Consider the following 14,804-nt stretch of genomic DNA (forward strand, 5'->3'; position numbering starts at 1 on the left):
AATGAAATAATAATGTGTAACTTTACAGTGCACTGAATTCCACTAAAAAGCATACTCAAAACACTAATTATCACAACAATTGATGAATCCACAGACACTCAAATTTCACTCCCATCTCCCTTGGAAGTATAAACCCCATTTAAAATACTAACTGTAACAGTGAAGTTGGTGTAATCAATGATTATAAATAAAGTGCACAGACTTTACATTACAGACATTACCTACCTTGAGACAACAGTTAAAGCAATGCCTTATTCGTTTGTGCAGCTTGATATCGTTGGGGTCTTTGTGACAGTCACATGGACAGCGCTTAGTGCGATAGGGATCCAGTTCACTTGGCATGATGACATCCTCGAAACTGTCAACACTCGCATCGTCATCAAGGTCGCTGTCGCCGAGGGTGACTACCTCAAAGCTGTCCCCATAGCTGTCAACACACATTTCACCATCTCAACACGACAGACTTGACATGATATACAGCCCATAAGTGCTACCTAAATATGCTGATAAAAGTCCTGATTTCAAATTTTCTAAGATTTATGGAATATGTGAAAAGTACAACAAAAACATGAGCTCAATTTGATTATGTTCTTGTTACACACTTGTTCAGCTACAGGTGTTGACCTACACTAATATCCTCTAGCATGTATGAAGAAATGGAAAAAGCACTTTTCAGGTCTACATTAAACTCCCTTTGTGGTTTATGAGATAATACGCACAGACAGATGAGACGATACACCTGGCAATATCCACCCAGCCCCTCACATCAATACCTCCCCCTCACCCCACACACCTTGCCACAAGCATCCATCTAAAACCTCTCACACACCCACAACCACAAACACAAACACAACCACAAACACACACCCACATCCACCCACCGGCACAAACCCCTAAGACACCAACATCCCACATCCATTTGCCCACCCACAAACCTGTCACACACCCAGAGTCCCACATCTAACCGATGAGTTCGAGACAGCACCTGTCCGGGGGCTTGTCCTCCGGGAAGAACATGGAGAACTCCTCCTGAAGATGAGGCATTCCTCGTATGAGAGGCTTGATGAGGTCACGGAGGTCATCAGATGATCGTTTGGGGTTCTGGTACCACTGGGACAGAGTCTTAAGGACTCTCTGGAAGTGATGAGGCTGCTGCTCGTAGTTCACCTGCAGTCACAGTGTTTTCAGTATTGCTCAATATTGCATGCCATGTATACACCACTGAGAGGCCACTGACAGCTGAGAATAAGCACTCATTCACTGCTCAAATGGTAATGTTTCTTGCTTGAAGCCTTCTCTATGCCTCAATGCCTCACCACTGATTAACAAAGGAATGGCCTCTCATGATGTTCAGGATAGTATCAACTACTGACAGGAATTGTTCATCAATATGTGAAGTTATTAGGCTGCATAAAAAAAATAATGTTTCAAGGGCATATTTTTTCAAAAGTGACAAGGGCACTGGGACTTTTTTTCTGGAAAGTTTAGCACATGTTAATGAGTTGTAGATTCAGTCACATTCTTTCGTACAGACAGTCATTCTTATAGTGGACATATGGATGCAGCAAAGTCAAAATTATTTTTGAAATGGCAGTAAAAAAATCAGCCTTATTAGTACCTGTGCTGTGATATACTGTATATTATAAAGAAATAAATTTCCATCATATTGAGGGTTCATATTGGTCCATAGACTATAAAAATAGTCTTTTATGGGCATTACTCAAGACTAAATCATGACACTGGTACTTTCTGAAACTGTACAATGTCCATTTTGAAATGAATGAGAATGATTACTGCAATACCTTTAAGGATCGAGTGAATACAACCCTCCTGCCTCAAGGATGAAAGTAGTCATCAAACAGAAAGACTGACTGTTACATGTAATAGCATCATGATTATCTTTGTATCAAGTTGACGCTACCTCCAGTTTCCTGAGGAATGTCCTAGCCTTGTTAACTTCCTGGTTTTTCATGAAGCAGCCACACATGAGGGCTTGTTCTGGGAGAAGGAAGCCTGCAAAGTCATCCAGCAGCTCAGGGAAGTCCTTCAGCAGCTGACTCAAACTCTTATACACCTGGAGGTGAGAAAGCCACTACTATGTAGACAGTCCTGTTCAACTTTTCACTTGTCATTTTGAATCTATGAACTTAGGTGAAAATAACATATAGGAGGTACTATCTTTTAAATGATGCAAGTATAATCATTACGTATGATAGTTGGGCTGCAACAGATTCTGCGGGCTGAAAGAAGAGTGTTGTGCATTTTTTTGCAACAGTCAAGCAATAGTTTACAACAGAGGGCCATTGGTTGGTTTGTTGTTCAATATTCCAGCAAAATTCCAGCTATACAGCAGCAGCAGCAAGGAAATAGTCAAGTCAGAACTAGACAATCCAGCATAAAACAGCTAGAGTATTGATCTGCTATATGTCAACCAAGTCAGCAAGCCTGATAATCAGATCCCATTAGTCAGCTTTTACAACAAGCATGGCTTGATGTAACCTTGATCTAGAAAACTTACTTCAAGTCAGGAAAGCTAATGATGGTTTGTTTGAACACTTACAACTATTCATGCCTATTTTTACCTTTACATTCCTTACATGACTTAAGAATGTTGTGGTGTCAGATAAGAATGTCTATTGAGCTAAGGACAGCTGATCACAAATCAACACCTATGGAGCACGGAGATGAGGGTAACCCTTGATAAGACGACCACGCAGTGGACGTGCATTTGACAAAACAAACGACAGGAACATCACTTGATACAACAACTTTCAGTGGGCATGCACAATGGCTATAACAAAGCATACAGGCGATCCTTGATATGATCTTCAGAAGACAAGAACATAAGACATAACAAAGGATACAGGTAGTCCATGATACAACCTTCAATAGACAAGAGCAACAGATATAACAAAGATTACAGGCAATCTTTGATATGATCTTCAGTAGACAAGCACATCAGATGTAACACGATACAGGCAGACTTTGAGACACCGACCCTCAATTTAGACATAAATTGGGTAAAACAAACCTTGGTAAAATAACCCTCAATGGACAAGTACATCAGATCAGGGTACAGGGAAACCCTTGATATGATGAACCTTGATAAAAGGTTACATCAGATATAACAAAGAGCATTATTTCAACCCTGACATTTACAGGTACATTGAATATAGACTAGTGGGAAACTCTTGATGCTCATAAAAGGGCACCTGTTGGAGAGGTACATGGATATAGTGATGAAGTACATAGAGGTAACTACAGGATGGAAACCCTTGACATAACAGCCCTAATACACCCTTGATACAACAGCCCTGACTGACAAGCACAGACAGGAAACCCCGACACAAAAGTCCTGATTAACAAGCACAGGAGGGAAACCCTTGACACATTAGCCACGGAAAGAAAACCCTTGATAGAACTCCTCTGACTGACAAGTTCATAAGAAGGGAAATCCTTTACACGACAGCTCCAACGGACAGGGAACTACTGAGCTGTGGATCCCTCAGAATTGACAAACATAATGTGGAACACTGGACGCAATGGCCCCTGTAGACTGGTACATGGTACCTATTGATGAGGGAAACCCTGGATGTAACAGCCCTCATTGACCAGGGAAACTCCCTTTACATAACAGCCCTGATCAACAGGTAGGTCGGATACCACAAGGTGAAGAGCTTTTGACATGGTGGAACCTGAACAGACAGGTACTTGGGATTTATCAAGGGAAGCCATTGAGACACTGCCCTACAACTGCAGATACAACAAAGGCAATCTCCCTTGTCCAAACTGTGATCTGAACACACCCTATAGTCTATATATCAGTCACCCACTCAGACCAGACAAACACAATGGTGCCCAACAGTCTCCATGGCTACCTAGATTGACTGAATTTACGAGATATCTGCAATATAACTGACAAATCAGCTTAATACAACGTCTAGTTAATAACTCAGTCATAACAAACTGACTCAACTTCTATCGGTATAAGATTGTACAAATGCACAACCATTCAACAGTGAACCTGCCTTCAAATGAATCAAAAGCTTTACAAATTAACAATCTGGGGAGCCACATTTGTTTGAGGCAATACGATGCCAACAACATTCTCTGAGAAGAACAGAAGGATGTACAAATCAACCAACCTGAACAAAAAACTTTCTTATCCATAAATTTCTAACAAGAACTTCCCATATCTTTGTCATATGAAAACTAAGTCTTAAATTTCTATTAATGACAATGACAATGTGATCAATTGAATTTCTAAAATAAATTATGCTGGAAGAAAAACAAAGTATGAGGTAGGAATCATGAAGTATGTGTCAAAGAGTTTGTTTCAACTGGAAATATCAAATAACTGTACATTATGTCTGACCAACACATTCAGTGTTGTTTTAAAGGTCACATGCAACCAAAAAATCAAAGATAATTAAAACACAATTATCACTTACTCATGACATATAATATACACTGCTGCTTGTAAAAAAACAAATAAACAAAATTATAAGCATACAGTCGCGATTCAAAAGTGCAATATGTTGTACTTGGGCTTACATTCCTCAAAACGAAACCCTCTGAAGACCGAACCCAGTCACAGCGGGTGGCCGTGCATTCAAGTGTAACGATGGCTTCTGATTGGCTGGTTCATCTGCTGATACGCTAAGGGCTCATCGTGTGTACAAAGAGATGATCTGTTTGATGGGCATTTTAGAAGTATGGTGAGTAACAAGAAAGTAAAATTCTTTATAGATAATAAATTTCTTTTATTGCACTTGATGCATCATTTAAATGATTTTAGTATGGATTCTACTTACATTGTTGTCAAACAAAATGATATACACTAAAAGAAGTTGTTATCCAATAAAGAATAAATATATAGAGATGTTGGGTTTTGTATACATGTTCTCAAAAATCACCTCAGTAGAGATGGTGAACTACTGTGTGGCTGGAAACTGTCACTCGTTCAAGTACAAAGCAGGACTTGAAACTGACAAGAGTTTGCACCAGTTACCGTCAGATCCAGTCATCCGCAAAAAATGGATGTATTTTGTTTGCAACCTACAGACATAAAAACGTCATGTGTACAAGTATCACACCTGCCTAATTACATAATATGGCAGAGGCAGGACTCGGGTGCACAAGTCATAAATCAATTTATTTGTTTATGGCGTATAGCCTGATAGGTGTTAATTTCAAATTGCATGTGGTCAATGATTGAAGCTGTGCATTGCATATTGTCTTTAGCAGACAGGCAGGCAGACATACATGTGTCAATAAACCAGACAATGAGCTTTCTCTGTGACTGAAGCTGCTTACCACAATCAACAAGTTTTTTAATGTAACGAGTGGAGTATTTACTTGTTTGTGGACACAACCATGATTAGACGACTGCTCATGAACTCATACTCGTGGGATGCATACTGTTTCAAGCTCCATGAACCTATTCACTGCGCATGTGTTATGGGTGCAGCACAGTAAAGCTGTTGAAACCACTTTTTCCTCCAGTGCTGGGGGAAATTTGAATCAATCGAACTCCAATTTCGCGGTCTTTTTTTCCATCGCGCTTTTTTCAACGTTACAGGTTGAATTGGCATTTTTGATGATTTGTTTCGGTAAGTGCGCACCAAAAGGTGTCAGAATCTGCAAAGTTGTGTTTTACGTTGCATGTGACCTTTTAGTCTTTCAAACAATTACTGAAAAGAGCAAAGTCAAATTCTAATGGATAAGTCCAAATTTCTGACGTCTAGGGTCAATGCTATGGATGTTTAGCACATCTAGTCTTTTCATGCTTAGAACAAAGTCAATTTCTAATTGATAAGCAGAATCTGTTGACCTTTAGGGTCAATGCCATGGATGTTTATCACACCTAATCCTTTCATCTTTCATAATAAAACATAACTTGGGTCTAATTTCAGGAAAATGTCACTCAACATCAGCTGACTGGACAGGTGCAACTCAGCTCTCATCTGCTGTAATATAACTGACCCAACCAAACCTTGAAGGGTTCTCAAACAGTCGTAAATAACTGTGTCAATGATACCAAGATGGGAGGGGAGCATATTTACGGATACTGGTCATATCAAGTGTGTCAGGTTGTATTATTAGTCAGCATTGAACAAGTGGGCCACTTGCTGTCTGTCATATTGTGTTTTATATTCCATCTGGGTCCAATGTCACACAATCCAAAATCTACTTCTGATTTTAACACTTTCAAGGCTCTTGCATTCTGCCATAAGTATGCTTATTAACCAAATATGTCAACACACACTAGTTACCAAATTTTAATAGCAATACTTATGCCATGTTTAACAAGAAGAAATAACTGGCTGTATTCTCCACATCTTGTTAGGCCTAGTAATAACAATATGATTCCAATCACACCTGACTCAAAAAAAACCCAACATTTTGGCAAAGGAAACCTGAAATGGGCTTCACACACTGTACCCACATGGGAAATCAAACCTGGGTCTTCGGCATGGCAAGCAAACGCTTTAACCACTGGGCTACTCCACCACCCCTGCATGAATGAATGCACATCCTAAATACCACTGACCAAATGTTATAATCCATACCTGACATCCCTGACTAATATTCAATTACTGGTGTAAATAAAATACCAGTATATTTAAAATTCTTTTTTCTCAATAATCGTAATAAAGTTTCGTCAGCATCCAAATATGGTTGTACAATATGCTGTACAAAGACAAATGTAAGAGGATACTACTGGAGCAGGTTTTGCCTGCCTTGGAGTTAAAGGGTTAATCCTCCTCCTGACCTAGCCACGTGAACACTGTGGAGACGCACCACTCACACCATCTGTCTCTGTCACGCCAGTCATCATTGTAACATTTCGTAAGACATAATGCTCAGAGACAGTAAAAGGTAAATGTTGGGTACCCAATGGGAGTACATAACGGAGGCATCAATGACATAATACTCAGAGCTTGAGTGTTGTGTGTATTTACAGAAAAGAGTTGTGTTTCTTGCAAAAGTGTACATCTATGAGGATTATGAACCAAAGAAATGTTTCCGTTCACCTTGAAGTCCTGGATCACATCCATACGCATCTCGACACTGGGTAAAATTGGTGCAATGGTTTCTGATATTCAGTTTTAATCGAGAGTGAGCTGTATGAACTTGACAATGGCTTGGAACTCAACAGAAGAAATGTCTACTATAATATTTGACATGGACTTGGCACAGAACGATACAAACTCAACTCTTAATAGTACCGATGGAATCATTCGGCCACCAATGCCACCCCTTGACCTGGACACCATTCTCAACATGTACAAAGAGTACCGATGGTCGAGGTACCTTGGTATCTATGGTTACCCCATTCTTGTTGTGCTTGGAACTATAGGAAATGTGCTAAGTTTCATTGTGATGACTAGGAAAACAATGCTGAGATCATCAACCTGTTACTACATGGCTGTGTTGGCCGTTGCCGATACTGCGGTCCTGTATTTCGGTTGTTTGCGGATGTGGTTCGCTTACCTCACTGGAAATGATGTGCTTATACTAAGTCCAGCAGCTTGCAAAATATTCAACTTTCTCACATACTGGAGTTTTGATTTTGCAGCTTGGATACTAGTTGCCATGACAGTAGAACGCTATATTGCTATACACTTTCCTTTTACTGTCACTAAACATGCTACTATCCCTCGAGCCAAACTTGTGTCCATTTTTCTTGGGGTGGTATTTGTGGGAATCAACGGACACTTCTTTGCAACAGTAACTATAAGTGAGAGGGGTTTCTGTAGCTCACTGGAAGAATACATCCGATTCAATGAAGTTGTGTTTCCATGGATAGACGCAGCCTTATATTCCTTCATTCCTTTCATCGTTCTCCTTGTGTTCAACATACTCATCATCCTTGACAGCCGGAAAGCCATTAAGCGACAACAAGCTCTTCAAGCATCATCACTGAATAACACAAATACTCTTAACATTCGTTCAAATTCACGTCTGACGGTGATGCTTCTGTCGGTGTCCTTGACCTTCCTTGTGGCGTCTGCACCAAAAGCTGCTCTAATCATCATTAAGCCATACACTTTCGACTTCTATGACGGGCCTATGGTGGACTTCCACTTGCTATCAAAGTACACACTGACTGCTTCCGTGATGAATTTCTTAACATATGGCAACCATTCAATAAACTTCCTGCTTTACTGCATCAATGGACAGAAGTTCCGCAGCGAGTTGAAACGGCTCATATATGTGTGCACTCACAGGAAACAACGAAGAAGAATAGCTTCATTACAGATTGAGATGGATGGCATCAGAAGGAATTCCACTTGTGCTGACTTGGTCATAAACTCAGTGCCAGATTTTGTCACTACAGATCCTCCAGTCAGTGAACCATAATAGAGCCCTTGAGAAGAAAGGGTGATTCAGCACAAAGTCATCATCACCATAAAATTTCCAACATCATCAAAGTGATAAATATTCTCCTAAATCCATCCATCACAGCAAAATGTTCCACATGACGTGGAAGTGTGATCAGCTCCATCAGAAGCAACCCTCAACATGATCAAGGTCACAAATATCCTCCAATATCCCACTGTTAAACTGGATCACAACATAAAGTTTAATATGATGAAAATGTGATTAAAAGCAAATTCAGATTAATAGAAGAACTACTAAAATCTTCAGCAAAGTTGACAATGATAAAAACGTACAATGTCACCTCCAAAAGAAGTCTCACTAAAATCCTCAACATGATCAATACGACAACTGTTCTCCAGCATCTAACTGTTACACTGGATCACAACCAAAAGATAAACATGTGATGAGGTGATCAGTTAAAATAAGCTTCACTAGAACTCATACACTTCCCTTATCATCAAGGTGACAAACATAGCAAGGACCCAAGTTATCGGACACTGGACAATCATACCTCTTAACTATCTTACTGTGGTGAGGTTATCTCACGAGTGCCAACAGTGCCACAGCGGTAAGACCGCTGGGAGGAATGACACCTTGATCCATAAAGACTGAAATGATTTTTGTTTTCATAAACATATTCATCAATGTGTCAATGTTAAAACAAAGGTAAGGACACAGTATAAAAATGAACTTATTTTCTACATCTGAGTAATGGACAAAGCAGATGAACAAAATGGTCACACTGTAGTGACAGAACATAGCATCAATACTGCAGTATCTCTATCACATAACAATGACTTTTACCAGAATAAATGTAGCATTCATGGCATACACACTGAGTTCTTTCTTCTTATATAAACATGACTAGGTATTTCAGACTTTTTTGGCTAATATGTCTTCAATATTGTAGTGTGAAATTCCAAGTCAGGATATCAATGTATTTGTGAAATCCTTTTCTCTGAAGTTAAACTTTGTCCCTAATCCGAGTTTATAGGTCTCACACTGGTCAGCACAGCTATGTTACTCTCAGTGCGTTTGAAATCAGAGAAAAAACAAGCATATTTATCTCCATAGGTAAAAAGAAATAAATATACACATATCAAAGAAATTCTGGTGAACATCACAAAATAAAGTTGTATATATGAATACATACCAGTGTTCCAATCTGATTATAATGTCCAGGTATGAAAGTTTCATTCTCAGAATTGCAAGGTCAAAAATATTTGGCACTACTTACTGTGGTCGAGGAAACATACTGATACTAACCTCGACAGCAGAGAGTCCATCCTTCCCTACATTGTACATAAGTGTGAGGAACTCCTCGTACACCTGCAGGTTTCCACTCAGGCTGTCCCGAACTCTGTCCAGGTATGCCTGGGCGAAGGCTGTATCCTTCTCATCTTTCTACATGTAAGGACAAATATTCACTGTGCATTCAATGACGATTGAGTGAGTGATATTCGCAGCAATAATCCAGCTATATGGTGATAAGCAATATTCCAGTTAATCCAGTGATCAACAGCATAGCCATCGATCTGCGCAATTGGGAACCGGTGACATGAGTCAATCAAGTCAGTGAGCCTGACCACCTGATCCCGTTAGTCGCCTCTTACGACAAGCATAGTCGCCTTTTATGGCAAGCATGGGTTGCTGAAGGCCTATTCTACCCCAGACCTTTACCGGTCCATTCAATGATGAACTGAGGTACTGCTAACAGCGGCTTTAACAAACTCAAAGCGATCACTCATTTTAGTTCATTATTAACGCAGTTCATTTTATTCAATCCAACGTAAACGTTCAGCAAGGTCCAAGAATTGTTTGTTACATCCAACACATTGTGGTAAGCTTATAAACAGAGTTAACTGTATTTCTTAAATATTTTAGCTGAGTATGCCATTAAACTCGCTTCAAAATATTGACAGAGATAGTCTGCCTCAAGGACACCATGGTTCTCTTTTCATGTCAATATTAATCTTGTGACTGCATGTTGTATGACTACAGTGAGTGAGTTTAGTTTTATGCCACATTTAGCAATATTCTAGCAATATCATGGTCAGGGACACCAGAAATTGGCTTCACACATTGAACCCATGTGGAGAATCGAACTTGGGTCTTCTGTGTGACAAGCGAACACTTCAACCACTAGGCTACCCAAGCGCCCCCTGTTGAATACCAATATATCTGTGGATTTTTACCAACATAAAGCATTGTTAAGCATTTCTTAGTAACACTATGTAATACAGTTCACTTCAGCTAGGTTCCACAAAAGGTAGAGTTACCTAAAAGCACCCAAGTAAGGGATAAAAACAAAAAGGGCATGGTCTGTTTTCCACCTGTTTCCACCTGACACATTGATGAGAATCATACATCATAAAACCTGATATCCACACTACCAATCAGTGCATCCAGGAACTGACGAGTGGACCTCATACCAGGAACCATGATGAGTAAGAGAAATATCACCTGAATTTTTCTTATTTTTTAACTTTTGGGACCATGGTTAGCATGAGCAGATGTCTGCAAGCAAATGTATAGTAGGGCACGGCAACACTAACCCTTGGATCCATCTCCAGGAGGTCTGGCGCCAACATGGCCAGTGTTTGTTCTTTCTTCTTTGTTTTACTCTTGCTCCTTTCTCGGTTCTTCTTGTGGTCAAATCTAAATGACACAAAATGTGTTCATTCCATTAGGATGAGTATTACAAACTATCATCATGTAGAATTTGCACGATTCAAGATTCTGTGTGAATCTCTGAAACTCAGTAAGTAGTGACTGTTCACATGAATAAAATGAGTTCAGCCTAGTTGCCTAGCCCTCTGAAGCTATTATGTATACAAGGTAAATACTGAGAAGTTAGGCAACAGACAAGCATTCTAAAATGATCTAAGGGGAACGGCTCTATACATAACTTCTGGTCACAGAATCCTGCAAACTGAGGACGCTTTTGATTTCCTGATGTCAACATGGACAAGTTTCAGAGGTTAGTTTGGACTCTTATTCCACATGTACAAAACAAAGGAAGTGAGTGAAGTTGAATAACTATATAATTTATGACTGGTTTTAGCAATATCAAAGACAACCCTAGAATGCCTCTCAAACAGTGGTTTCAGCAACTGTGCAATAATATCACAGCCAGGTTTCACAAACTTGATTCCAATAAAGAATCAAATTAATGGCCAGACACATCCCCATATACACATAACTCTATGCAAATAATTACAAAATATATTAGCATGATTAGAATCTGATGAAATCTAGCCTACCTGAGCGTAGTGCTAGCAGCCATCAGCATATCAAGATGATTCTTGTCTGCAGTCTGCCCGTCCTCCGTCTCATCTTCATTTTGGCTGTCCTCCTGAGACAACACAGAATCTTCCATCTCGCTCTGACCACCATCACTCTCTTCCTGCTTCCCATCCACTTCAGATATCTTCCGCTTAGGTCCTGTCCTCAATCTGGAACCTTCCTCTGACTTTCTACCTTCCTCTGTTTCTGATAAATCATCACTCTCACTGTTGCAACGTTTCAAGGAATTGTGCAGAAGCTTACGCACTGGGGCTGCCTGCTTTCGTTTTGACCGCCCAATGTTTGACAGTGATTTGTTGAGAGGACAGAGTTGCATTCTTTGTATTCTCTGCAGGTCAGTTTGAGGGAGTAGTTTACATGGGCTAGTTCTCTGACAAATCATCTGGGCTCGTTTCCGTAAGCTTCTGGCTGCCCTCTTTGTAGGTGATTCTTTGGTATCTAGCACAAATGTTTTGGGTAGAATTGTCCTGTTTCCAACTACAACTCTTTTATTTTTGGGACTTTTTGAGACCATCTTTGGGAGGAAGGGAGAAACAGGTTTGGGAAGATCAGTCTCGGGCTTATTCAGCTTACAAGGTGATTTTGGTTTTAGTTCACGGAAGGTTGTCTCAGACTGTCTCTTTGGTGGAGTCCTTTCTAACAGATTCTGCCGAGCGGTCTTGGAGCTAGGAGAGTAATATGGGCAGAGGGCTGCAATAATCTCTAGTGGAGTTACATAGGGGGTAGTTGAGGTGGATGGAGAGGGGGATGGGGGCTGTTTAGAGGAGAGTTCATCTGCAGCTGGACCAGATCCTTTGAGTGAGTTGTCATGGTTACTTGCATCTCCAGACATACCCACTACTGCTTCTTGTTTCTGCTCTGAATTTGTTCCAAGATTCTCAGAGTTCGTTATTACATGCTCCTTGGAATCCCCATCTCCAGCTGCAGCTTTTTCTGAGTTACTGACAGACTGGTCAGTTTTATCAGAACCAGATGTGATCTCAAACACTTTGTCTGGTACAACCTCATGAAAACTGACAGCACTTGTGACTACAGCTGTCCTTACCTCACTTGTTTGAGCGGCTGTTGCATCTCCAACACAAACTTCCTGAACATCTCCTACTCCAACTTCTTTGTTATCTGCAACCCCCATGTCCTTGATTTCTCCAAGTTCAACCTCCTTGTCATGTCCAGCACTTTCTTCCTTGACATGTCCACCTTTCACTTCCCGTATACAGTCTTCACTAGACTGTGTCTGTGGAGTGTCAACAATCCCAGCAGAGGCCGTGCAAGTGTTGACATCTGTTTCAGTCTGCTTCTCAGTCATATGTGCACTTGCATCAGCCTCTACACTCACATTCACAACACTATCCCTGAGTGAGTCCTTCATGATTGTGGCTACAGCTTGACTAACTTGGTTTGATGTTTCGTTACATGAAGATGCTTGAACAACAGAACCATCTGCCAAGACACCACATGAATCTGAAACATCTGATCTATGAATTGCAGCAGTATCAGACTGTTCATCCTTATTAACATCTGTCCCTGTTGGCTGTGCAACAGCAAAATTTTGATTATTGTTGGTGACTTCACAGTCACTATGCCCTGAACTTAAGCCAAGATCTCTGTGAGCACCCTGAGGATTATCAACAACATCAGACTCCAGAACTTTCTGACACCTCACATTGGAATTTTCAGCAACCTCTGACTCCATAACTGTTTGACATTTTAAATGAGGATCATCACTGACTTGAGACTCTGTAACTGCTGGACGCGTTACAGGGGGACTCTCAGTATCACCAGCCTCCATAACTGTCTGACTTCTGTCTTTGTCAATGTCCATTAGCGTTATCTGGCTTGTTTCAGAAGCCCTATTTGTTGTGTCATCAGCTGTCTGTCTTTCAACAAAACCACTAGTAGTCTCTACTTGACAATGATCAGCTCTTCCAGACTGTGTCTTCACTCTACCCACATCAGTGTCACTACATTCATAAGACATTCCTTCATCATCCAAAACACATTCCTGTTTGTCAACATTATCAGCAGGTGTTGATGAAGGGCATCCTGACTTCAGCACTTCAGTTTGTCCACTGGCATCTTCACTCATCCTAACCATCTCATCAGACTCTGTCAGACCTGCGTCCTTGTTCGACACAGATGACTGTCCAGATTCAGAGTGCTGTTCTTGGATGTGGACCCTGTCTTGTCCTTCACGGCCCGCAACAGACATTGTTTCCAGGTCAGGGCGACAGAACAGTGGTATTGGCTTCCCCGGAATTGCTATCATAGAGGAAAAGATCTGAGGAGATTCTCCTGGTTTAGTGGCAGGAATCACTCGAATGGACCCATGCAGGGATTTTAAATCGGTGGATAAACAAGGCAAAGAGATCTGTGGGCTGGGAAACATTGATGATGGTGTTGATGGTGTTGACACTGAGCCTGGTTGGGGTGCTATCTTAAAGGGGATGAAGATTCCCTCTGGTGTGATGATAGGTTTGCCGACTGGCATCTTTTGGTGAGAGTATGTGTCTTCCACACAGCGTCTGAAATGGTGGATCTGAATGTGGACTTGCTTGATCAACTGGTACATTGTGTTGAAATTTAAAGGTTGACCTTTTGTTATAATTTCTCTAACGTATTGACAATCTATACTGCATGAAAAATTGGACAGAGGTATAATTAAGTACTGTAAGATTCTGTTATTGGCCAAGAAATGCATACTTGGCACATTTGAGTCACATAAAGAGAAACAGTGACATACGTAGCATTAAAACATTGTTGGATTTTATGCCACTTTAAGCAATATTCCAGCAAAATCATGACAGAATACGCCACCATAATGGGAATCACATCCGAGCCTTTTGTGTGGCGAGCAAGCACTTAAACCACTAAGCTACTCCATGGCCCATGGTGTATTTTGGAATACGGGCCTCTTTTCTAACCACTTTGTCAAAGATCACTGGCTAATAGAAATGAAACTGAATCCCATTTAACAAAGCAATAGGAGCATTAACGGTAACACCCATGCTGTACTGCGGCTTCCTATCATCATAGATGGCTTTTTGGAAATGACATCGGAACAATTTCGCTGATCCAGTGAAATATTTTTTCTCAACAGTTTTCCAACAAGG

At 40.6% G+C, this 14,804-nt stretch overlaps 2 protein-coding genes across 2 annotated transcripts in view; one reads left to right on the forward strand and one right to left on the reverse strand.

The window, feature by feature from the left end:
- Window positions 1-14,804, reverse strand: part of LOC137278439 (GON-4-like protein) — a 41,473-nt gene that overhangs the window by 8,531 nt on the left and 18,138 nt on the right. The window contains exons 19-24 of the mRNA XM_067810768.1: window positions 11,652-14,216; window positions 10,944-11,046; window positions 9,655-9,792; window positions 1,922-2,074; window positions 986-1,167; window positions 226-427 (exon numbers count right to left, since the gene is read on the reverse strand). Of these exons, the coding sequence (XP_067666869.1) occupies window positions 226-427; window positions 986-1,167; window positions 1,922-2,074; window positions 9,655-9,792; window positions 10,944-11,046; window positions 11,652-14,216 (3,343 nt within the window). The remainder of the gene's footprint in view (window positions 1-225; window positions 428-985; window positions 1,168-1,921; window positions 2,075-9,654; window positions 9,793-10,943; window positions 11,047-11,651; window positions 14,217-14,804) is intronic.
- LOC137277075 (probable G-protein coupled receptor 139) lies at window positions 7,144-8,367 on the forward strand. Its single transcript, XM_067808737.1, has one exon. It carries the CDS (start codon window positions 7,144-7,146, stop codon window positions 8,365-8,367), a length of 1,224 nt encoding a protein of 407 aa, XP_067664838.1.

Source organism: Haliotis asinina, chromosome 3, assembly GCF_037392515.1.
Source record: "Haliotis asinina isolate JCU_RB_2024 chromosome 3, JCU_Hal_asi_v2, whole genome shotgun sequence".
Lineage (NCBI taxonomy): Eukaryota > Metazoa > Mollusca > Gastropoda > Lepetellida > Haliotidae > Haliotis > Haliotis asinina.